At 40.0% G+C, this 25,949-nt stretch overlaps 1 protein-coding gene across 1 annotated transcript in view; it reads right to left on the reverse strand.

The window, feature by feature from the left end:
* Positions 1-16,236, reverse strand: part of LOC118676808 (cell surface glycoprotein CD200 receptor 2-like) — a 50,241-nt gene extending 34,005 nt beyond the window's left edge. Inside the window, exon 1 of the mRNA XM_036351297.1 lies at positions 16,013-16,236. Coding sequence (XP_036207190.1) covers positions 16,013-16,076 — 64 coding nt within the window. The 5' untranslated portion in view covers positions 16,077-16,236. The remainder of the gene's footprint in view (positions 1-16,012) is intronic.
* Positions 16,237-25,949: the final 9,713 nt, after the last annotated feature.

Raw genomic sequence — 25,949 nt, forward strand, 5'->3', positions numbered from 1 at the left:
GATCAGGCTGGCAGGAGAATGGTTAGGGGGTGATCCGGCTGGCAGGCAGAAGTGGTTAGGGGCAATCAGACAGGCAGTCAGGTGAGTAGTTGGGAGCCGGCAGTTCCGAATTGTGAGAAGGATGTCCGACTGCCGGTTCAGGCCTAAACCAGCAGTCGGACATCCCCCAAGGGGTCACAGATTGGACAGGGTGCAGGTTGGGCTGAGGGAACCCCCAGAATTTCATGCACTGGGCCTCTAGTAGCTATGATAAAAAACGTAATAGAAGGTTTCAACAGTAGACTAGAAGAAGCAGAGGACTGAATTAGCAAATTAGAAGACATGGCAGAAAACACACCCAATCTGAACAGCGATTAGAGAAAAAAATTATAAAGCAAGAGGAGATACTAAGGGAGCTTTGGGACTACATGAAATAAAGCAACATACATATAATAAGGGTGCCAGAATGACAAAAAGAGAAGCAAGGATTAGAAAAATTATTTGAAGAAATAATGACAGAAAACTTCCCTGACTTGGGAAGAAAATAAGTCACACAAGCACAGACAGTCCCAAACAAGATGATTCCCAAAAGACCCACACCAAGACATGTCGTAATTACAATGGCAAACATTAATGAAAAAGAGAGAATTTTAAAGGCTGCTAGAGATAGATTGAGAATTACCTACAAGAGATCTCCCATTAGATTTATCAAATTATTTCTCAACAGACACACAGGCCAGAAGGGAATGGAATGAAGTATACAGTGATGCAAAGCAAGGGACTGAATCCAAGAATACTCTATCCAGCAAGGCAATCATTCAAAATTGTAAGATAAATCAGGAGCTTCACAGACAAAAAAGGGCTAAGAGAGTTTATCACTACCAAGCCAGCAATGCAAGAAATGCTAAAGGGACTGTTGTAAAAAAAAGAAATAGAAAGGAAAGAAGGAACACAGGCACAAAGAACAAAAATGGTTACAAAGAAATACCTATCAATAATAACCTTAAATGTAAATGGATTAAATACTTCAATCAAAAGTCATTGAGTGGGTGAATGTATAAGAAAACATGACACATATATATGCTGTCTACAAGAGACCCATTTCAGAAGAAGGGGCTCACACAGACTGAAAGTGAAGGGATGGAAAAATATCTTTCAGGCAAATGGAAATTTTAAATGCTGGGGTAACAATACTTATAATCTGACAAAATAGACCTTAAAGTGAAGGCCATAACAAGAGATAAGGAAGGCCACTTCATAACAAAACAAGAGGATATAACTCTGGTAAACATATGTGCACCCAATACAGGAGCTCCCAAGTACATAAAAAAACTTCTGGAAAATATCAAGGGAGAGATTGACAGCAATACAATCATATTAGGGGACATTAATGCCCCATTGATGCCACTGGATAAATCCTCTAGACAAAAAATCAATAAAGAAACACCAATCCTAAACAACTCATGAGATCAGATGGACTTAATTGACATCTTCAGAACATTTCACCCCAAAGATACAGAATATATATTCTTTTCAAGTGTACATGGGACATGTTCAAAGATAGACCACATATTGGGACACAGGCAAAATCTCTCCAAATTCAAGAAGACTGAAATTATATCAATCATTTTCTCAGATCACAATGGCATACTATTAGAAATAAACTACCATAAAAACAATAAAAAAGGTTCAAACACTGCCTTAACTGGTTTTACTCAGAGGATAGAGCATTGGCCTGCGGACTGAAGGGTCCCAGGTTCTATTCCGGTCAACAGCACATGCCTGGGTTGTGGGCTTGATCCCCAGTGTGAGGCATGAAGGAGGCAGCTGGTCAATGATTCTCTCTCATCATTGATGTTTCTATCTCTCTCTCCCTTACCCTTCCTCTCTTAAATCAATAAAAATAAGTATTTTTTTTAAAATAATGTGACATTTTAAAAAATATTCAAAAATTTGGAGGCTAAATAGCATTCTGTTAAACAATGAACGGGTTACCAAAGAGATCAAAGGAGAAATTTAAAACATCCTGGAAATGAATGACAATGAAAACACAACAATCCAAAAACTATGGGACACAGTGAAAGCAGTCCTGAGAGGGAAGTTCACAGCATTACAGGCCTACCAAAAAAAAAAAAAAAAAAAAAGAGAGAGAGAGAGAGAAAGAAAGAAAAAGAAAACCTGGTAATAAACCATCTAACTCTACAACTTAAGGAATTAGAAATAGATCAACAAGAAAAGCCCAGAGTGAGCAGAAGGAAGGAAATAATAAAGATTAGAGCAGAAATAAATGACATAGAGACCAAAAAAACAATACAAAAGATTAATGAAACCAAGAGCTGGTTCTTTGAAAAAATAAAGAAGATTGATGAACCTCTAGCCAGGCTCACCAGGAAGCAAAGAGAGAGGACCCAGCTAAACAAAATCAGAAATGAAAAAGGCAAAGTAACAACAGACCCAAAGGAAGTACAAAGGATTGTAAAAAAAAAAAATACTATGAACAATGTTATTCCAACAAACTAAACAACCTAGAGGAAATGGAAATATTCCTAGAAAAATACAACCATCCATAACTCAATCAGGAAGAATCAAAAAAATCTCAACAGCCAGATAACTAAGGAGAAAATTGAAGCAGTCATCAAAAAAACTTTCAGCAAACAAAAGCTGGGGGCCAGGCAGCTTCACAGGGGAGTTTTACCAAACACTCAAAGAAGAACTAAAACCTATCCTCCTCACACTATTCCAAAAAATTCAAGAGAAAGAAACACTTTCAAGCTGTTTGTATGAAGCCAGCATTATCCTAATACCCAAACCAGAAAAAAAGACAGTACAAAGAAAGAGAATTACAGGCCAATATCCCTCATGAACATAGATGCTAAAATCCTCAACAAATTCTAGCAAATCAGATTCAGCATTACATTAGAAAGATTATACACCATGACCAAGTAGGACTTATCCCAGGGATGCAAGGATGGTACAATATTCGCAAATCAATAAACGTGATACATCACCTAAACAAATTGAGAGATAAAAACCACATAGTCATATCCATTGATGCAGAGAAGCATTTGACACAATATGCCCTTTCCTAATTAAAAACCTCATTAATATGGGAATAACGGGATCATACCCTCTATAAAAACCCTGTCATACAGACCTACAGCCAACATCATACTCAATGAGCAAAAACTAAAACCATTTTCCCTAAGAATAGGAACAAGACAGGGATGCCCACTTTCACCACTCCTGTTTGACATAGTACTAGAAGTGCTAGCCATAGCAATCAGACAAGAAGAAATAAAAGGCATCCAAGTTGGAAAAGAAGAAGTAAAACTGTCAATATTTGCAGGTGACATGATACTATACTTAGAAAACTTTAAAGACTCCATCAAAAAACTTTTAGACTTAATAAATGAATTTGGCAATGTAGCAGTATACAAAATGAACACCCAGAAATCTATACACCAATATACACCAATAATGCCTTTTTTATACACCAATAATGAACTCACAGAAAGAAAAATTTAAAAAAAACAATCCCATTTACCATTGCACCAAAAAATTAAGGTACCTAGGAATCAACTTAACTAAGGATGTAAAAGAACTGTACTCGGAAAACTACAGGACATTGAAAAAAGAGATAGAGGAAGACCTAAACAAATGGAAGAATATACTGTGTTCATGGACTGCTAGAATCAACATCATTAAAATGTCCATACTACCCAAAGCAATCTATAGATTCAATGCAATCTCCATTAAAATACCAACGGCATATTTCACAGACCTAGAACAAACTCTCCAAAAATTCATATGTTATAAAAAAAGACCCTGAGTAGCTTCAGCAATCCTGAAAAAAAAGAACAAAGTAGGAGGGATAACAATACCAGATATCAAGCTATACTACAAAGCCACTATTCTCAAAACTGCCTGGTACTGGCATAAGAACAGACATATGGACCAATGGAAGAGAAGAGAGAACCCAGAAATCGCCCCAAGCTATTATGCTCAATTAATATTTGACAAAGGAGGCAAGAGCATACAATGAAGTCAAGACAGTCTCTTCAATAAATGGTGATGGGAAAATTGGACAGATGCATGCAAAAAAAATGAAACTAGACCACCAACTTACACCATACACAAAAATAAACTCAAAATGGCTAAAGGACTTAAACATAAGACAGGAAACCATAAAAATCTTAGAAGAAGCCTTAAGCAGCAAATTATCAGACATATGTCGTAGCAATATCTTTACTGATATAGCTCCTAGGTCAATGGAAACTAAGGAGAAAATAAATGGGACTACATCAAGATAAAATGCTTCTGCACTGCAAAAGTAACCATTAACAAAACAGCAAGAAAGCCCACTGGATGGGAGAACATATTTGCCAATGTTATCTCCAATAAGGGTTTAATCTCCAAAATTTATAGAAAACTCATACAACTTAACAAAAGGAAGATAAATAATCCAATCAAAAATGGGCAAAGGACCTAAACAGACACTTTTCAAAGGAGGACATAAGGAAGGCCAAGAGACATATGAAAACATGCTCAAAGTCACTAATCAACCAAGAGATGCAAATCAAAATGACAATAAAGCACCACCTCACACCTGTCAGAATGGCTATCATCAACAAACAACAAGTGCTGGAGAGAATGTGGAGAAAAAGGACCCCTCGTGCATTACTGGTGGGAATGCAGAATGGTGCAGCCACTGTGGAAAACAGTGTGGAGTTTCTTCAAAAAATTAAAAATGGAACTCCCATTTGACCCAGTAATCTCACTTCCAGGAATATATCCCAAGAAATCAGAAACACCAATCAGAAAGCACAACTATGCTCATAGCACCCCTATGTTCATAGCAGCACAACTTACATTAGCTAAAATTTGGAAACTGCCTAAGTGCCCATCGGCAGATGAGTAGATTAGAAACCAGTGGTACATCTAGAGGAACAAATTCTTTCTTTTTTAATCTTTATTGTTGAAGGTTTTACATATGCTTTCCTTTTTCCCTCATTAACATCTTCCAGCCCACTTCAGTCACCCCCTCCCCAGGCCCTCACCACCCCAATGTCTGTGTCCACATATATGCATACAAATTCATTGGTTAATCTCTTCCCACCCACCCTCCCCTGACTTCCCTCTGATGTCCAATAGTCTGCTCATGTTTCTATGTCTCTGGGGAGAAACAAATTCTTAAGGGTGTGATTTCTCAGGTGGTTCTAAGATTTCTGGAATTGGTTCTCTAATCTGGTTAGACTAAAAGGCACTTATGGCTCTATTTCTAGTGGTAAAGAGAATAGTGACAGTCCATGATATGATGCAGCATTACAGATATACAAAATACCACTATTGGATACTCCTAACCAAATACTTATAAAAGGTCTCAATGACCATGTATTTGACTTTAGGACATTCTAGTATACTGAGTCTAGCTGGTTTCTCCTAACTGCACTGGATAAATTGGGGTGGGGTGGGGTGGGGTGGGGTGGGGTGGGGAGGGGGTGGGGGAAGTAGATGAAGTCATAGCATCAGATTTCCAGCTTAAGCTCTGTATAAATGACCAAAAAGTTTCAATGTCTTCCCTGAAGAAATATCTCCTATAGCAGGAAGACTGGGATTTCTAAAAAATAAGATAAACCTTATTCTGTGAATGGCTAAATTACAACACAAATTCTCAAACTTGCAGACTATCTTCCGTTAAGAGGAATAAATGGGATCCTGAAAATTGGAATGGAGATATATGAACCGATTCCAGTGATGTTGGAGACTTCAAATCCCTAAATTCTGCTGAGTCTTCTTTGTCCATAGTAGCAGCCTTTCTAACCCTGTCTGAAGAGGTTAATCTTCCTTTGGCCTCAAAAAATGTAAATGGCCTTCCTTGAGGTAGTTGCCTTGAAAGACATTGCTGTTCTATTCAGGGCCTTCCCCACTCACTCCTTTCTGTTTATAGACCTACTAGTGGCCCAGTGCATGAAATTCATGCACAGAGGGGTGTCCCTCAGCCCATCCTGCACCCTCTCCAATCTGGGACCCCTCGGGGGATGTCCAACTGCCGTTTTAGGCCCGATCCCTGTGGTATCAGGCCTAAAACGGCAGTCGGACATCCCTCTCGCAATCCTAACCACTGGCTCCTAACTGCTCACCTGCCTGCCTGTCTGATTGCCGCTAACTGCTCTGCCTGTCAGCCTGCTCACCCCCGCCAGCCTGATTGCACCCCCCGCCAGCCTTGCCAGCCTGCTTGCCCCCTTCAACTGCCACCTTTGCCAGCCTGCTTGCCCCCCCCAACTGGCCCCCCCTGACTGCCTGCTTGCCCTAACTGCCCCTGCTGCTGGCCTGATCATCCCCAACTGCCCTCTCCTCCTGGTCTGATCACCCCAACCACCTTTGCCTCAGCCCCACCACCATGGCTTTGTCCAGAAGGTTGTCAGGAAGGTCTCCCAGTCTAATTAGCAAATTATCCTTTTATTAGTATAGAGGCCTGGTGCACGGGTGGGGGCTGGCTGGTCTGCCCTGAAGAGGGTCCCGGATCAGGGTGTCGGTCCCCACTGGGGGCAGGGCTGGCCTGGGTGAGGGGTTGAGGGCCGTTTGGGGGTGGTTTGCAGGCCAGCTAAGCCTCCGGCTTTGTCTGGAAGGATATCCGGAAGGTCTCTGGGAGGTCTCCCAGTCTAATTAGCATATTACTCTTTTATTAGTATAGATAACTAGACTCAAGTCCCAGCCAGGTTCTAAAAGGAGGTACAAAGTGTATCCCACAAGAAAGTGCACTACACACTATATAATTTTTCCAATTTATATACTTATAAATCTAAGAATAAGTGTGGGATTTGATATTAAATATGTGAGATAATGATGAAAGAAACATAAAATTAGGCTAAATGTATTTATATGAACCACTAAGCAGAGATTCTGGATTGAATGCAGTAGCTTGAGGGGTAAGAAAAGACTCAAATAGTTTATTCATTTGATGAGTTAAAATGTGGACCAAATGGTGGCCTATACTAAGTGAAAATTAATACCAGAACTGCCTTGGTATACTGTAGAGGGAGGTATCTAAAGACTAATGGATATTAAAATATTAAATTATAATTATCATGTAAGACCAGTTCATTCACCCTGGTAACCTTTCACCATGACTGTGAGAAATGTTTCTGAAGAAAACCTCAACATTATATAAGAGCTCTGTGGTTGCTCTTCTCAGAACGTCAGAAATCATAGTGAGAACTGCTGCCATTAACTAGGATCCTTAGGTGCAACTTGCTTGACTCTCCAGTGAATTTTACTGAATGAAAAAAGGCAATCCCAAAAGGTTACATATACTATGATCCCATTTATATAACATTCTTGAAATGACAAAATTACAGTAATGGAGAATAGATTAGTGGCTGTAGGGGGTGAGACGGAAGTATCTACAATAATAAAAGCATAATATGCAAATAGACCAAACGACCAAACAGCAGAATGACCATCCAGACAACCTTCTGGATGACCACGCTATGACACAAACTAGTGCCAGGCCAGCCGGGGGTGTGTGATATGATTGGTCAGGGGACTCCGCCATCACCCCATGATCGCCCTGCAGGGGGAGGCCCAGGCCAATGGCTGGTGTGGCGATCAATCAAGGGGGAAGGGAGGGATGGCAGTGGATGCAGGCAGCACCAGGCCAAGGCAGGTGCCGGCTGGGGAGCGGGGGCGGCTGCCAGCAGCTGGGGAAAGCCCAGGTGTCAGCAGCCGGAGGGAAGCCTCCATCCTGGGTGCCAAGCAGCCAAGGGAAGGAAGGCCTACCCTTGCATGAATTTCGTGTATCGGGCCTCTAGTGTGATAATAAATTTCTTCTGTATCTTTTCTTGTGGTGATGGATAACAAACATATGTGTATGAATAAAATTACATAGAACCAAATACACACCAACATACATACAGACAATACCTGGGGAATCTGAATAAGATTATTGGATTATAACTATGTCAAAATCTGGTTGTGATATTTTGCTATACTTCTGGAAAATGTTATCAAGGGAAAACTGTGGAAGGATACCTGTGATCTCTCTGCATCATTTCCTACAACTGCAATATATAATTATCTCATAATACCAGTAAAAAGTTAAGTTTTAAAAATGGGGTATTAATCCCATCATGAGTGTCCCACCCTTAAGACCTAATGACCTCCCAAAAGCTCCATCTCCAAATATCATTACATTGGGATTAGAATTGCAACCTATGAATTTAGGGGAAATACAAACTTTCAGTCATGGCAGTGAGTGAAGGCAAGTCAATTGCGATTTTGGAAAATTGTTATCTATTATCAAGTGTCTATACTCAAAACACTTTTCAGACTCAAAGCCACATAATCCTGAGCTAACATTACAAAGTTTTAAAATGTGGGATAAAATAAGCAACTACATAATGAGATAATGTGGTCTTTATTGGCTGCCTTCTCTTAGTCCTACAGAGAAAAATAAGATTCTGATATTCAGATATTGGAATTATTAAAGGTAAGTTATAAAATAAAATTTTGAAGATGTTTACAGAAATAAAAGAGAACATTTTAAAAAATACATGGTCTCAAAAAAAACAACAACAAAAAAACAACACAAAACCACATCTAGGCAGATTAGGAAAACATAATAACGTTCAATTTACCCATGGACTCTCTATTTCTCTTATTAATCCTCACCCGAGGATATTTTTCCATTGATTTTTAGAAACAGAGAGAGAGAAACATCAATGTGAGAGAGACACATTGATTGGTTCCCTCCCACACACACCCCAACCATGGTCATGGGTTGAGCCTGCAACCAAAGTACATGCCCTTGACCAGAATCAAACACAGGACCCCTTTAGTCTATGGGCCAAAACTCTATCCACTGAGCCAAAGCGGCCAGGGCCTCTATTTATCTTATAGTGGCAAATACAAATGCAAAGAACGAGAGAAAGAGAAGATTTCAGAATATAGATTGTTTACAACGCTCTATACATAAAACCCTTTGGGGTAATAAATTATGATAAAATAACATGTAAAAATGAAAATGAGTGGGAAGTTAACACAACTCTGAGTCTTTCCTATTAACTTGGGTAGCCACATACTTTAAAATAGCACTATATATTCAAATTATTTTTCCAAAGACTATATTTCCCCACATCCCTAAGAAATTTTCAGTTAAAATATAATTACAGAGAAACTAAAACTCTTAGATTTAAATTATTATCTAGGGTTCTGCTTTTGTATATGGCCAAGTAACTCTATAGGACCAATACTACTATAGATACCAACTGTAATTTCTAGACAAAATATGAATAACAGCTACCTGAATGTACTTGAGAGCAGTATATGACATGTATATAGCGAAGTGGATCAACAACTGGATAAAGGAAATAAAACTGAATGGATTTCTGATTTTTAAAACTTTTGACCTGAGGCCCAAGTCTGCACTTGGTTAAACTCTGATAGAAAACCTATGGACTTAAAGAACCAGACAAAATATAAGTCACTGGAAAGTAAAAAAAAAAAAAGTGTGCGGGAGGGAGCCCCAAATTTTGTTCATGAACTCTGGTTCATCCCTGACCTAAATATGTTTAGGACAGAATCCAAGTAGCTAAATTTAAGACTAAAAGAACTGGTCTGGAATTTTAGTTGCTATCCAATGCAATGAAGAGAAAGTTTGTAGTTTATGTTAATCCAAGTAACTGTTTGCCAAAAATAGTGAAATAATCAATTAATCAATACTCACTAGAGAAATATAACAGAGAATTAGAGCCTCTACTATATGTCATTCACAATGTTCAAAATTTTAAAAATCATAATCTCAAGAGGAAGACAATAAAGACTGCCCTTGAAATTCTCTAAATGTGAGAATCAACAAACAAATATCTTAAAGGTTTTAAATTATACTAAAGTAGCTAAAGAAATATGTGATAGTATTAAATGAAACATTAGGATATCACAGAAGATATATAAAACACTATTTTAAAAAAGAAATGTAAACTCTAGAAATAAAAAATTACAATATTGGAAATTAAAATTCACTGAATGAACTTAATTTATCAAAATGAAGATGAAAAATAGCTATTCAACTTGAAGATAAATATTAATAGTCTAATCATTAATGGAGAGAAAAGAATAAAAATAATCAGAGCCTCAGCAATAGGTGGGACATTAAAACAAAAGGTTAACACGTGGGTTAGGTTACCACAAAGAGAAGGAAGAGAAAACAGAGCAGAAAAAAAATTTGATAAAATAATGGCTAATTTTTTTTAATGTGGTAAAAGACATAAAGTTACAGATTCAAAAAGATCAAAGAAGAAACATCTAACTTTAAAAAACTCAAAAGAATTATAAGAGAGCTAGAGGCCCAGTACACAAAAATTTGTGCACTCGGGGGGGGGGGGGGCGGGGCCCCACAGCCCTGCCTATTCCCTCTTGCAGTCAGGGACCCCTCAGAGGATGTCCACCTGCTGGCTTAGGCCCTCTCCCTAGGGGATCGGGCCCAAGCTGGCAGTCAGACATCCCTCTGGCAGCCTGGCAGCCCTTGGGGGATGTCCACTTAGCAGCAGGGAGCAGACCTAAGCTGAAGTCAGACATCCTTAGTGCTGCTGGTAAATTCTAGCAAACATTTAAGAAAGAAATTATACCAGTTCTCTACAATGTCTTTCAGAAAATAGAAACAAAGAAAACTCATTCTATGAGTCCAGCATTATCCTAATATTAAAACTAAAGAAAGACATTACAATAGAAAAACACTACAGACCAATATCTCTCATGAACACAAATGCAAAAATCCTCAACAAAATATTAGCAAATCAAACCTACAGTGTATAAAGACCAAGTGGGTTTTATTCCAAGTATGAGTGGTTCAACATTCAAAAATCAGTTAATGCAATACAACACATCAGCAGGCTAAGGAAGAAAAATCACCTGATTACTAGTATATCAATAAATTCAGAAAAATCATTTAACAAAACCAACACCCATTCATGAGTAAAAAAAAAAAAATACCTCAGTAAACTAGGAATAGAGGAGTATTTCCTCAACTTCAAAAAGAATATCTACAAAGCAACAGCAACAACAAAACTACAATTAAAGCTATGCTTAATGGTAAGAAATTATAAGCTTACTCTAGAAAAACACAGGGATGTCCCTTCTTGCCATCTCTTTTCAACATAGTACTGCAAATCTTAGCTGATGCAATAATATAGAAAAGAAAGAAAGAAAGAAAGAAAGAAAGAAAGAAAGAAAGAAAGAAAGAAAGAAAGAAAGAAAGAAAGAGGTATATAGATTAGAAAAAAAGAAATAAAAATGTATTTGTTCACAGATTACATGATTATCTAAATACTCCCAAGAGAAATCCCAAAGGAATTGACAAAAAACCTCCTGGAACTAATAAACGTTAGAGCAAGGTTGCAGGATACAAGGTTACTATACAAAAGTTAATTGCTTTCTTATATAACACAATGAACAAGTGAAATTTGAAATTAAAAACACAATGCCATTTACATTAGCATCCCCAAAAATAATATACTTAGATATAAATCTAACAACCTGTGCCTAAGATCTATATGAAGAAAACTACAAAACTCTGATTAAATAAGTCAACGAACTAAATAAATGGAGAAATTTTCATGTTTAGGCATAGGAAGACTCAACACTGTTAAGTTGTCAGTTCTTTCCAAATTGATCTATGGATTCAGTGCAATCCCAGTAAGTTTTGTGGATACTGACAAAGTAATACTAAAACTTATATAAAGAAGCAAAAGACCCACAAAGTCAACACAATATTATAGAAAAACATACTTGGAGGACTGACATCACCTGACTAAAATTTACTTTAAAGCTAAAGTAATCAAGAATGAGTGGTGTTGAAGAAAGAATAAACAAATACATCAATGAAGCAAAATAGAGTCCAGAAATAGACCCACATAATAAACTCAACCAATCTCTGACTAACAAGCAAAGATAATACAATGAAGAAAAAATAGTCTTCAACAAATGGTGCTAGAACAACTGAATGTCCACATGTAAAAAAAAATTGAGTCTAGATACAGACCCTACACCCTTCATAAAAATGAATTTAAAATGAATCACAGACATAAGTGTAAATCACAATACTCTAAAACTCCTAGAAAATAACATATGAGAAAGTCTAGATGAACTTTTACATGACAATGACTTTTTAGATGCAACACCAAAGGCACAATCCAGGAAAAAAAGAATTGAGAAGGCAGACTTCATTAAATTTTAAAAGTTCTGTTCTGTAACTGTCAAGAAAATAAAAAGACAAGTCACAGATGGGGTGAAAATATTTGCAAAAGAAATATCTGATAAAGGATATCTAATCTAATAAAAAAGAAACATGCAAATTAACGGCACCTCCTCTATGCCCAAGCCACACCCGCCAGCCAAACAGAGCAACTATATGCAAATTAACCCAACCCACCAAGCTGGAGCAAGCAGGAGGCTTGGTTGCCCCGGCGATGGAGGAAGCCAAGCTTTCCGCCTGCCCTGGCTGGCTGTGGCCTCTGCTCAAGGCAACAAAGTTTCAATTATAGAAGATAAATAAATCCCAGATACCTGCTTCCAGCCAGGCTCCACTGGAAGCTTGGGTGGCTAGAGGCCATGGCCAGCCTGCAAACAGCCATCAGCCCCTCACCCAGGATGGCCACATCCTCATGGGGTGAGGGTCCCCACTGGGGGCCTTGCCAGCCTGCAAATAGCCATCAGCCCCTCACCCAGGCTGGCCAGGCAACCCATGGGGACCCCCACACTGAAGGGGCTGTGGCCAGGCTGCAAACAGCCATCAGCCCCTCACCCAGGCTGGCCAGGCACCCCAGCGGGGACCCCCACCCTGAAGGGGCTGTGGACAGCCTGCAAACAGCCACCAGCCCCTCACCCAGGCTGGCCACACCCTCATGGGGTTAGGGTCCCCACTGGGGGCCTTGACCAGCCAGCAAATAGCCATCAGCCCCTCACCCAGGCTGGCCAGGCACCCCAGCAGACCCCCCACACTGATCCAGGACACCCTTCAGGGCAAACCAGCTGGCCCCCACCTGTGCACCATGCCTCTATCCTAAAAGGGTAATATGCAAATTGACCCTAAAAGCAGAACAACTTTGAATGACTGGTCACTATGACACACACTGACCACCAGGGGACAGATACTCAATGCAGGAGCTGCCCCGTGGTGGTCAGTACACTCCCACAGGAGGAGCTCTGCTCAGCCACAAGCCAGGCTGATGGCTGCCAGTACAGCGGTCATAGTGGGAGCCTCTCCCGCCTCCTCAGCAGCACTAAGGATGTCCGACTGTAGCTTAGGCCTGCTCCCCGCTGGCAAGTGGACATCCCCCAAGGGCTTCTGGGCTGCCAGAGGGATGTCTGATTGCCAGCTTAGGCCCAGTCCCCTGGGGAGCCGGGCCTAAGCCTGCAGGTGGTCATCCTCTAGGGGTCCCAGACTGCGAGAGTGCACAAGCCAGGCTGAGGGACCCCCCCCCCCCGCCCCGAGTGCACAAATTTTTTGTGCACCAGGCCTCTAGTATGACTTATGCTTGTGTATGGTTTAAGAAGGTGGTCTAATTTCATTTTTTTGCATGTTCTTATGCAATTTTCCCAGCACCATTCATTGTATAAACTATCTTTACCCCATTGTATGCTCTTGCCTCCTTTGTCAAATATTAATTGTCCATAAAGGCATGGGTTTATTTCTGGGATCTCTATTCTGTTCCATTGACCTGTATCTCTGTTTTCATGTCAATACCATGTTGTTTTAATTACTATGCCTTTGTAGTAGTTTGATATCAGGTAGCATGATTCCTCCAACTTTGTTCTTCTTTTTCAAGATTGCTGTGGTTTTGGGGATCTTTTGTGGTTCCATATACATTTTTAGAATATTTGTTCTAGTTCTCTGAAATGCATTATTGGTATCTTAATATGAATTGTATTGAATCTATAGATGGTTTTGAATAGTATAGACATTTGAATGATGTTAATTCTTACTATCCATGAGCATGGTATGTTTCCACTTATTTATATCCTTTTCAATTTCTTTCTTCAGTGTCTTATAATTTTCTGAATACAAGTATTTTACATCCTTGGTTAAATTTATTCCAATCTGTTTGCTTGGGAGTTTTGGGATGCAATTATAAATTGGATTGTTTTTTAGTTTCCTTTTCTGATAGTTTATTATTGTGTATAAAAATACAATTGATTTCTGGATATTTATTTTGTTTCCTGCTACTTTACTGAATGGCCAAAATCCAGAACACTGATAATGCCAAATTTTAGCAAAGATGTAAACCAGCAGGAACTCTCATTGATTGCTGGTAGAAATGCAAAATGATAGATACAGTCACTTTGAAAGACTGTTTGGTGGTTTCTTACAAAACTAAACATATTCTTACATATGATTCAGCAATAGCACTCCTTGGTATTTACCCAAAGGGGGCAAAAATTTATGTCCACACAAAAACCTGTACATGAATGTTTATAGCAGCTTTATCCATAATTACCAACACTTGGATGCAGCCATGATCTATTCATTTAGTAAGTGAATGAATAAATTGTAGTAGATCCAGACAATGAATAGTAATGAGAGCTAAAAAGATAGGAGTTATCGGGTCATGAAAAGATGTAGAGGAAAGTTGAATATATATGAAGTAAAAGAAGCAGATCTAAAAAGGCTACATACTGTACAATTCCAACTATATGACATTGTAAAAAAAGAAAAACTATAGAAACACTTAAGATCATTAGCTACCATTGTACTAAACTTTAGTGGGAGGAAAAATTAAATGGGTGAAACACAGAGGATATTTAGGGAAGTGTGACAGCTCTGTATGATACTATAATGATGGATATATGTCACCAGTTAAACTATGGACTTTGATCAATAATGATGTTTCAATGTAGGTTTAGCAATTGTAATAAATGTAACACTCTGATAGAAGAGTATTTATAGTCTAAGACAGTTATGCATGTTTGGGGTTAGGAGGTGAATTGTCTTAAAATACGTACACATGAAAACACTTTTTAATAATTATTGAATACCTGAGGCAATCTTAGAGTGTTTTCCTTTAAACAGATAATGGAATCAATTACATTAATAGCTTTTAATTAAACTCTATTCAATTACACCTGTTTTGTTGCTTTCTGTTCCCTGCCAGAACCCTACCACATCTAAATATTTCTGTACAGAATCTGCTTTCGAGTCAATTTCAAATGTTCTTCCCTCCCAATATCTTTCAGCTTTCCTAGGCACTATATTACCTATTTATTTCTTCTAAGAATTGTTTTCTTTTTTAAATAGACATAATATGGAAATGTGGAAGCCAGTGGTTTTCAGATGTTGTGGAACTTCTTGGGGATCATTGCAAAAAAAGGTAAAAAGGGTTCAAAAGTTTGCTTCTAGCTGCCCAAACCTGCTCTAATTAGAGCAAATTCACTCATATGTTCTACCTGTTTATGTTTTTGGAAATGAATCCATTTATATAAAGAGTCTGATGAGAGCTTGAAATCATTTATTTGAATTAATTATTTATCATTTATCTATTGTTATGTTTCCTGACCCTCATTTTATGAAACAAATAGTACCCATAAATTTCTTGCCCCTATTTTAAAATTCAAAAACCCAGATAGAAATTTAGGGTTTTCTTCTTAGCCTGAGAGCTAGAAATATTAGAAATATTAAAAGAGAAATAAATAATTACACAGCAGTAAACAGTACGGTCCAAATGAAGAATTCAAGTGAGACAATGAAAATACAAACCAAACAACTGAGCGAAACACTACACTTGTTTAGTCCCAAAAGTTTAGTTTCACTTCATTCCATTGTCAACAACATTACTCTGGACTCGGCTAGTCAGCTAGTCAATGCACCATTTAGGTAAGGTGAATCACAAGGCATTTTGCTGGATAGTGCACAAATTTACACTTTTATTTGAACAAATCATTAAACACCTTATAAACATTTTATGAATGGATCAAGAGCATCCTCATCACTATTGAAAGACATCCTTATTTTTGACTGAAAATGTTACAGCATCAGACTTACCAGACCCCATGATAATGATGGAGATCAGTAATCTCAAAGTTGAAATCCTCCCCAGAGTATGCATTTGGATGATTTTCTTCTTTAATGCAAATTCACTGAAAATCAATCAATGGATTCAGTGAATCTCTCTCTTTTGATCACTTTTGTTTACTCTCAATTGAACAGGACTGGTTGTCACTTTTCTTCACCATTTTGCTATCTTTTTATCTTTATCTTTATCTTTATCTTTATCTTTATCTTTATCTTTATCTTTATCTTTATCTTTATCTTTATCTTTATCTTCATCTCCATTCTTCCTGCTTTTGGCTGATTAGCAACTGACAGGAAGTGTCAATGAGTTTTGTTTGGCCTTACCTTAGGGTAATGAGGAAGGAAGCATAGTGGCCAGGAGTATGACAGCTCAAATAAGGGAAATAATTGGCTTAGCTGCACAAAAAAAGGGAAATGACCATGCTCCAGTCAATGCCTCAAAATTGGGTGTAGACAGCATGATTATTTGGGGTATTTGAGTGGCCCAAATTGTCACCAGATGAGGACCACACCCAAAGAGGGTCTGTCTGAGGCCAGCCTGTAGTGTGTGGGTTCTTGACTTCATGCAGGACAGATTTCACAAGACCAGTCCAGGAGATTCTGAGAGTACATTTATTAAATCTGGGAACAGCAAAATAAAGGAAGGACTTAGGATAAAAGGTGCAACAGGAGAGAGCTAGGTGGTGCTCAGCTATGGCTGCCTAGAAATGTTATAGGAAAGAAGTGAGCCAAGGTGGGGCTGCTTTTAGCTCACTGGGAAGTCAGAGAACAATGGCACCTTGGAGGCAGGATTAGGGAGTAAGCCCGGGATGAGCTGCTGCTGCTCACTGCTCCCCTGGTTGTGAGTCTTGAAGAGACCCTTAGAGTTTAGGAGAAAGAAAGTAAAAAGTTCATGCCCAAGAACAGGCATGGGTGTGCTCTAGAGAGAACCTATGCTGGGTCTTTGTTTTGAGGGTTTTCATCTTTCTTCTGCAGGCAAAAGTCTGAGGGGAGGGTTTCCGCAGAATATTCATCAGCTTTCCATGTTCATTTTTAATATGCTGATGCACCAGAATGAGTGTATAGGGGAGTTTGGGATTATTATTTGGTCAGCTTCACTGCTTTACTTTTATATTGGATCTGTCTGACTCTAATTGGGTTTTTGTTATTTGTTCCCCTAATTTCATCCATCCTTGGGTTTGGCTGGCACAAATGGCACTAATTGGGTCTCTGTCCTCTATCTCCTTGATCACGGTGATTTAAGTTATTTAGTCTTTGGTTAGGGAGGAGAGGTATAAACCATTTTTTCTCAAGTGTCCTTGGTTAGGGATGATAAGGTCTTGTAATTCACTAGCTGTCTGCAAGGTGTTTAAATTATTTGGCCTTGTTCAGTTTCCCCATTCCACTTACCCCCATATTTTCTTAGCTTCTTACTATCTTGCCTCAAAATTGGGTGTAGACATAATTAAAAAAATAAAAACTAAATTAAAAATGACTCATTGATCTTCACATCAGTTTTGAGCTTGATTGTTCAGGGTATTTAAGTGGCCCAAATAGTAGAGGAGATTTTTAGGGAGTAGTGCAAAAGTTACCCTAAACCACATAGAAAGCATCTTATGAGAGTAAAATGGAGGATAGCAAATAGAAGTATAAGGAGTTCTTCTGGGTCAGTCCATACTAAAATCTCTCCTTAAATAGTTTTAGCTAAGAAAACAAATATGGAATTTCCAGGATCTCTTACAATAGCTGGTTGAGTTATAATAAAATATGTTCAAAGTGTGAATTATGGCCCAACTGGCATGACTCAGTGGTTGGGCATTGACTTAAGAACCAGAAGGTCACAGTTTGATTCCCTGTAGGGTCAATGCCCAGGTTGTGAGCTCAATCCCCAGTGGGAGGCATGCAGGAGGCAGCCAAACAATAATTCTCTCTCATCATTGATGTTTCTATCTTTCTCTCCCTTTTCCTTCCTCTCTGAAATCAATAAAAAATATATTTTTTAAAATGTGAGTTATGTTTTTTTTTTTCATGACAACCCAAGAGGTTCCCTAGATAATCAAGGGGTCTGGGTGAAGAGTGACATCATACAACACCATGGTATCTGACAGGGGACTGAAGGCTGTGCAGGCCACACCCTCCTGCAGGTTGAATAATCCAGAAGGCTCAGATTTGGCTCCATCTTGTATCAAGGAGGTCTCAGTAGCCATGACAAGCCTGTGAGATTCTGCTTTTATGATTCTAACCATAATGAACAGCTAGGTATGGAGGGTCACAGATTCAGTCTATGAGAACCTCTATTTCCAGGAAAACCTAGTATGCAATCAGTAATTTTTTCTCTAAAGGTAGATACACAAGGTCAAGATGGGCAATTTTTTGTATCTGAAGCTCATGGGCAATTTATGGCCATCATAGGTAATCCAGCGATTCCAGAAAGTATGAGAGGAGGTTGCTTAAAGCCTCCACAGTAAAGGAGTCTCTGAGAGCCTGTTAATTTTCACTTGGACAGATTTGAGAGCCTTTTCTTAGGGGTGAGTACCATTTAAAGTGGGCTCATTTGTAAGTACTAGCATCAGGTGGATTAAGTAAAATTGGTAAATGAGGAATATGCTGTCCCTAGAATTCCAAAAGGATTAAAAGATGTTGGACTTAAATATCCTCAATGAGTCTGTTAAACAAAACTTCTTAGGGGAAGATGTCATCAATGTAATGTCATACTTGTGTTCCTGGAGAAAGGTGGATACAGTTAAAAATTTTGCCTGCAAAGACTGTGTGGTGGCAAGGCCTGCTGAGGTGCCTCATGGGTAGCCTAGTAAAGGTATATTGTATTCCTTTTTAAATGAAGGCAACTGCAGCCGGAGAGGCTGTTAAAGTTGGCACTGAATAGAACTTATTAGATGGAGTGGCTAATTTTAATATTGGATTGGAGATGGGAGCTTTAATGGGGGTTGACCATAGCATTAAGGTTGCAATAATACACCATGAGGCACCATTCATTCTTTTTAAGTTTAATGATAGAAAAAATTGAGCTGTCAAATGAAGAAGCAGTGGGGATAATCATGATAGTCACCCATTTATTAATTTGATCTTATATAATGTCTCAACCTCTGAAGGACCTTTGTTAACTTACATTGGGACATATTAACTGTTTTCACTGAGTGTTTGTGGAGTCCTATTTTGTCAAGCCAATTTGTAGATGCCATGGACTTAATTTAATTATAATTAATTACTTATTGTATCAGACTGTTTATGTCCACTATCTTAGCCTGTTCAGGCTGTTATAACAAAGTACCACAGATGAGGGGACTTATAAACAAAAGAAATTTATTTCTCATGTTTTGAAGGCGGAGAAGTCCAAGATCAAGTCACCAGCATATTTGGTGCTCGGTGAGGGCCTGCTTTCTGGTTCACAGACAGAGCCTTTTCATTGTGTCCTCACATGGTGGAAGGAACAAGCTAGCTCTCTGGGGTCTTTTTTAAAAGGTCACTAATCTTATTCATGAGGGCTCTACCCTCATGACCAAATCACCTCCCAAATGTCCCACTTCCAAATCCTATTACATTGTGGGGATAGGTTTCAACATATTAATTGGGGAGGTACAGATATTCAGTCTATAGCCAGCCAGAAGGCTGGGCCCTAGAGAGTGTGGCTCAAGTGGCTTATCACTCCCATTGGCCTAAGGTGACCTCCACCTGACTAGAATCTAGCCCATGGAGTTTAGCCAGTTAGAACTGTTCCTTTTTAATATTTCGACACTGAGGAAATTTGTGTAAGGAGAGGTGTGGGAACCAGCAGTAAGCAACAAGGTTAAAGCACAAGCTCACCAACAAGCTCCTTCCCAAGCTGCTCTCCTGGTGGCTTAGAACCAATTAGTAAGCCAAGAGCAGGCCCCCAATAAGCTATGCAAGAGTCAGGGGTCACAGCCATGCCACCATGCTCACAGTGCCAAATGCTTCATAAGATTCAAAGATTTCTTTGATGGCAGGACACAGCACAGTGACACTCAAATAGATGAAAGGCAGAACTCTCTATAAATCATAACTCCAAGAGAGAAGGTTGCACCAGGAACAAGGTAACAGCAAGTGGGAACTGTAGGGGGACAGTTTATATAGAACAAGTGGAGTGGAGTTTGCTAGATTTGGTGGATTCTTTGTTTGTGTTGGCAAATTTGAAAAAATTCACAGGTTCTAGGGCAAAGGGGCTGTTATGATTTGTCTGGGGAAATTAAGGTGGTGGCCTAGAATGTGAGAGCCCAAATAAGGAAGTGCTTGGGGCGTGGACTTAATCAGGCACTTAAGAATAGGAACTGACTGACCTCTAGCCAAGGCCTCAGAACTAAATCAAGACAGCATTAAAAAAAAAATTTTAATTTAAAAAATTAAAAACAAACAAAAAACACCTGTATCACACAACCTTCAAGAGAGAACCAACCCTGCTGGCTCTGTGATCTTGGAAATGTAGCCTCCAGCACTGTGAGACAGTAATTTTTGTTGTTTCAGCCACTTAGTTTGTGGTACTTCATTAAGACAGTCATAGAAAATGAACACACTTCCAAACTAGTAGTGCCACTTTTCATTCCTACCATTGCAGAAGACCAGTTACAACACATCCTCACCATATCTCCCGTGACAGTTTGCCACATCTCAACCTCAACTCTGATTAGCCTCATTTCCAGTGGTCAACAACTGTTGTGACAAGGGACTAACATTCTGGACACCACCATTCCAGAGCATAATTTGTTTGGATTTTTTTATTTGTTTGTTTGTTTTTAAATATATTTGTATTGATTTCAGAGAGGAAGAGAGAGATAGAAACATCAATGATAAAAGAGAATCATTATCTGCTGCCTCCTCTAAGTCCCACACTGGGTATCAATCCCAAAACCTGGGCATGTGCCCCAACTGGAATTTGAACCTTGTCCTCCTGGTTCATAGGTCAACATTCAACCACTGAGCCATGCCGGCTAGGCCAGAGCATTACTTTTTTTTATGGTCAGTACTAGAGGCCGGTGCACGAAATTTGTGCACGAGGCGGGGAGGTGTCCCTCAGCCCAGCCTGCACCCTCTCCAATCTGGGCTCCCCTCAAGGCATGTCCAACTGCCCATTTAGGCAGTCGGACATCCCTCTCACAATCCAGGATTGCTGGCTCCCAACTGCTCACCTGCCTCCCTGCCTGATCACCCCTAACCACACCCCTGCCAGCCTGAATGACACCTAACTGCTCCCCTGCTGGCCTGGTCACCCCTAACTGCCCTCTTCTGCCAGCCTGGTCACCCCTAACTGCCCTCTCCTGCAGGCCTGGTCACCCTGAACTGCTGTCCCCTGCTGGCCTGGTCACCCCTAACTTCCCTCCCTTGCCAGCCTGATCGCCCCTAACTACCCTACCTTGCTGGCCCAATTGCCCCCAACTGTCCTCCCCTGCAGGCCTGGTCCTCCCAACTTCCCTCCCCTGCAAGTCTGGTCACCCCCAACTGCCCTCCCCTGCTGGCCATCTTGTGTTCACATGGGGGCAGCCATCTATGACCACATGGGGGTGGCCATCTTGTGTGTTGGAGTGATGGTCAATTTGCATATTACCTCTTTATTATATAGGATGATGTTCTAAAATTTTCAATAAAATTATTATTCAAAGAAAAAAATATCTTTAATCTTTTCTCAGAACTGGAGAATGTTGCCAGAAGGTATTCTATTTTTGGCAATATTTTTCAATATATATGGTATAAATACAACCTATAATGTGACAATTAAAATGTACATAAATTTTTAATTCTTCTCAAATTATTTACTTAATTTTCCAATAGGACTTAAATGAGTTTCTACATGACTTTAGTGATAACCTAGCTAAATTAAATAAATAAATTTTATTCTCTACTAGAGGCCCAGTGCATGAAATTTGTGCACTGGGGTGGGAGAGAGGGTCCCTCAGCCAGCCTTGCTCCCTCTTGCAGTCCAGAATCCCTCACTTCTTACCACATGCCTGCTCACTGCTCCTTACCTCTTAGCTCATTGCTCCTTAGTGCTGCCACAGAGGCAGGAGAGACTCCCACCACCGTCGCTGCACTTGCCAGCCATGAGCCTGGCTTCTGGCTGAGTGGAACTCCCCCTGTGAGAGCGCACTGACCACCAGGGAACAGTTCCTGCATTGAACGTTTGCCCCCTGGTGGTCATGCACATCATAGCAACCAGTCGTTTCGCTGGTCATTCTGCAATTCAGTCAATTTGCATATTAGGCTTTTATTATATAGGATTTGTGTGCGTTCTTTATATGTTAAAGATACTAAGCATTTATCAAATATTTGCTGCAAATACATTTTCCCCAGTTTGACTTTTAAAATCTAGACTCATTAGCGATTTTCCCTGTAGCCACATGGATTCCTTTAGATGCCCGTTTTCTTCCTCATTGGAATTCTGTTATTTGTATTGCTATAATTTCTTTTTTTAAGAGTCTCTAGTCCTTGTTGAGTTATGTTTTCTTCTAGAGTTTGCAGCCATGGGGCCATAATGGCTTCACTTCTAACTTTATGTTTTTAAATATGTTTTCATTTATTTGAGAGAGAGAGAGAGAGAGAGAGAGAGAGAGAGAGAGAGAAGAAGAAGAAGAAGAAGAAGAAGAAGAAGAAGAAGAAGAAGAGGGAGGAGGAGGAGGAGGAGGAGGAGGAGAGGAGAGGAGAGGAGAGGAGAGGAGAGGAGAGGAGAGGAGAGGAGAGGAGAGGAGAGGAGAGGAGAGGAAGAAAGAGAGAAAGAGAGAAACATTGAGCCCACAATCGGGGCATGTGCCCTGACAGGGAACCTAACCAGCAACCTATTGGTATACAGGACAGACATCCAGGCCGGGGCCTCAGGCTTTTTACTCTTTGTTGTTAATGCTTATAGGAGTCAATAGATCCTTCACAGGTGGTTTATTATGCTAATGAGCTCATAATTTCTGAAAGAGGCTGAAGATTCTCATTCAGGGTTTTCACAGGACAGTGGCACCTCACAGAACCCCTACTCCTAGGAGACTCACCTTTAAACAGTAATAATAGAACAGCTGACAGTGAAAGGCCACTTAAAACAGGCCCCAGCACTCTTCTAAGTGCTTCACCTGGTGACCTGGTTTGATCCACAACCCCAGGAGGCTGCACTATTATTCCCAGCTTTCAGATGAGAAAACAAAGGCTCAGAGTGGCTAAGTGTTTTACCCAAGTGCAGGTCAGAGCTGGGAGGCACACGGAGTGGGGGCTGCTGGGGAACAGATGTGCACACACGCAGGGATTCCCAGCATGAATGACAACTGAGGCAGGACAGGACAGTGCCCAGAAGAGAGGGAAGGCAGTGGGTATTGCCCTGGAGACCAAGGGAGCACATGCTGGGACCCAGCTGGGCTCCTTACCCTCAGGGGTTTCATATTGCAGAGCTGTCTTGCCAGAGAATCCGGAATCCAGAATCCAGGATCCAGAATCTGGAATCCGAGTTCTCCAAGGGGCCCCAGGACACAGAGAAGGCAATTTCCACACCTGCCTGCATTGCCAGATAAGCACTGGGCTTCCTAAGCCCAGTGAGGGCAGGGGAAGATAATCACAGTGATAACAGTGAGTGCTTAGTACCTGTCAAGCACTGGGCTGAGAGCCTACGTGCATAATCTTATGCACAGCCTGTAACATTCCACTGAGCCTGGTACTATTATCAAACCCATTTTATAGATGAAGAAACCAAGGCTCAGAGAGGCTACACAGCTCTAACTGGCAGAGTCTGTGTGACTCCAAAGTCTGTATATCATCACCACATCCCTCTGCTACCCCTGACCCTTGGGTGGGTGGCATTGCTAAGTCCAGCTTTTCTCTCCTTACTGCTCTGGAACACCTGATGATCAGGGGGGCTGAGCAGAGGAGGAGAGGCGGGGCTCGGAGGGACCCAGCAGGGGACCTGGCCATTATTTCTCTAGAGCCTGGCAATAAAGAATCAATATGGAAAAAGATTTGCTGTTTCCAGGCTGTTCTATTATATCTTCTTCCCACTAATGTAAACTGGTACGCCATGGGCGATTGGAGCCTGCAGACTGGGTGGGGAGGGTCTGAGAGGCCCGCCCCACTGCCGGTCGCCCTGTGTGTATGGGGCAACCAGTGGGGCAGGGGCCTTGGCCTGGCACTGCCTGTGTCCCCCACCACCCACCCCTGGTTCTCCATTCTGATGATTGGAGCCTGCCGGCAGGGGGAAAAGACCAAGAGGTGGTCAGTGCGCCTCATAGTGACTGGCCCAGTGGTCGTTCTGGTCGTTCCACCATTAGGGTCAATTTGCATATTACCCTTTTATTATATAGGATCATGTAAGTTTCCCTAAAGATTCTATTTTTTCCCTCTTACATCTACAAGTAACTAAAGTGCATTTATCAAAACAGAAATCATTTGACAAAATTAAACACCAGTTGTCTTAGTCTGATGGGACTACATGACTTAAACAACTGAAATTTATTTTGTCACAGCTCTGGGGGATGTAAGTCCAAGATCAAGGTCCCAGCAGGGTCCTGGTGAGGTCTCTTCCTGGTTGGCAGACACCTGACTTCTGTGTCTCAGATATCTTGCTTCTGTGTGTGTGCTAGGGGTGAGAGATATCTCTGGTGTCTCTTCCTCTTTCAATAAGATCAACAGTTTCATCAGACTGAAGTCCCACTCATATGACCTCATTTTACCTTAATTACCCATTAAAAGCCCTATCCCCTAATACCATTACATTAAGGATTAGGGTTTCAACATATGATTTGGGGGAGGGGGACAATTCAGTCCATGACATAAAATAAGAATAAAAGAAATTTCCTATTGATAAAGAGTATCTCCCCATTCTGGGAAAAAGTTAGAAGATGGCCCAAAAGTTTTTGAAATTTGATGATGCTGCCTGCCATCATCGATATGGTTCCTGGCAAGCCTATGCATGTTAAGAGCTTCTCTGACTGTCCTCCTCTGGGCCGTTTGTGATATGAGACAGACAGTTGTGTGTGGCAATCAAGGTGTATCAGCACCACTTGTTGACAAGACTAGTCTTACCTCCAGTGAATGATCTTGGCAGTTTTGTTGCAAATCAATGGGCAATAGGAATATGGTTTTATTTTTGGACTCTTAATTCTATTCCATTGGACTATATGTCTATCCTTTGGCCAGTACTAAACTGTTTTGATTACAATAGCTTTGTAGGACGTTATAAAATGGGGAGTGTAAGTTCACCAACTTTATTCTTCTTTCTAAATATTGCTTTGATTATTTGGAAACTTCATATGAATTTGAGGATTTTCCATTTATGCTAAAAAATAAAATAAAAGGCTATTGGAACTTTGATGGGGATTGCATTGAATATGTACATTTATTTGAGGAGCATTGCCATTTTAACAATATTAAGTATCAAATCCATGAACATGATATATCTTTGCATTTAGTTAGATCTTCCTTGATTTATTTCAGCAATGTTGTTTATTCCTCAATATTTTATTCTTTTGGACACTATTGTAAATGGGATTGTTTTTCTTAATTTAATTTTAGGTTGTTCATTGCTACTGTATATAAATATATCACATTTGAATGTTGATTTTGTGTTCTGCAATGTTGCTAAATTTGTTTATTGGCCCTAATTGGGCTTGAGGGGTTTCTTTGATGTTATATTTAGAGTATTCTATGTATAAGATTATATTACATGTGAAAAGAGATTGTTTTATTTCTTACTCGTCAATTTGGAAGCCTTTTATTTCTTGCTCTTTGCTTAATTGCTATAGCTAGAACTACTGGCGTAATGTAGAATTAGCAAAAAGTGGATATTTTTGTCTTATTCCTGATCTTAGGGGGAGAGCTTCCAGTTTTCACCACTGAGTATGACATTAGCTATGGGTTTTTTTTATAAGTTCTGTTTATCACACTGAAGAAGTTCTATCCCTAGGTTGTTGAATATTCTTATCATGAAAGATTG

Source organism: Myotis myotis, unplaced genomic scaffold (genome assembly GCF_014108235.1).
Source record: "Myotis myotis isolate mMyoMyo1 unplaced genomic scaffold, mMyoMyo1.p scaffold_m19_p_2, whole genome shotgun sequence".
In the NCBI taxonomy this organism is placed as follows: domain Eukaryota; kingdom Metazoa; phylum Chordata; class Mammalia; order Chiroptera; family Vespertilionidae; genus Myotis; species Myotis myotis.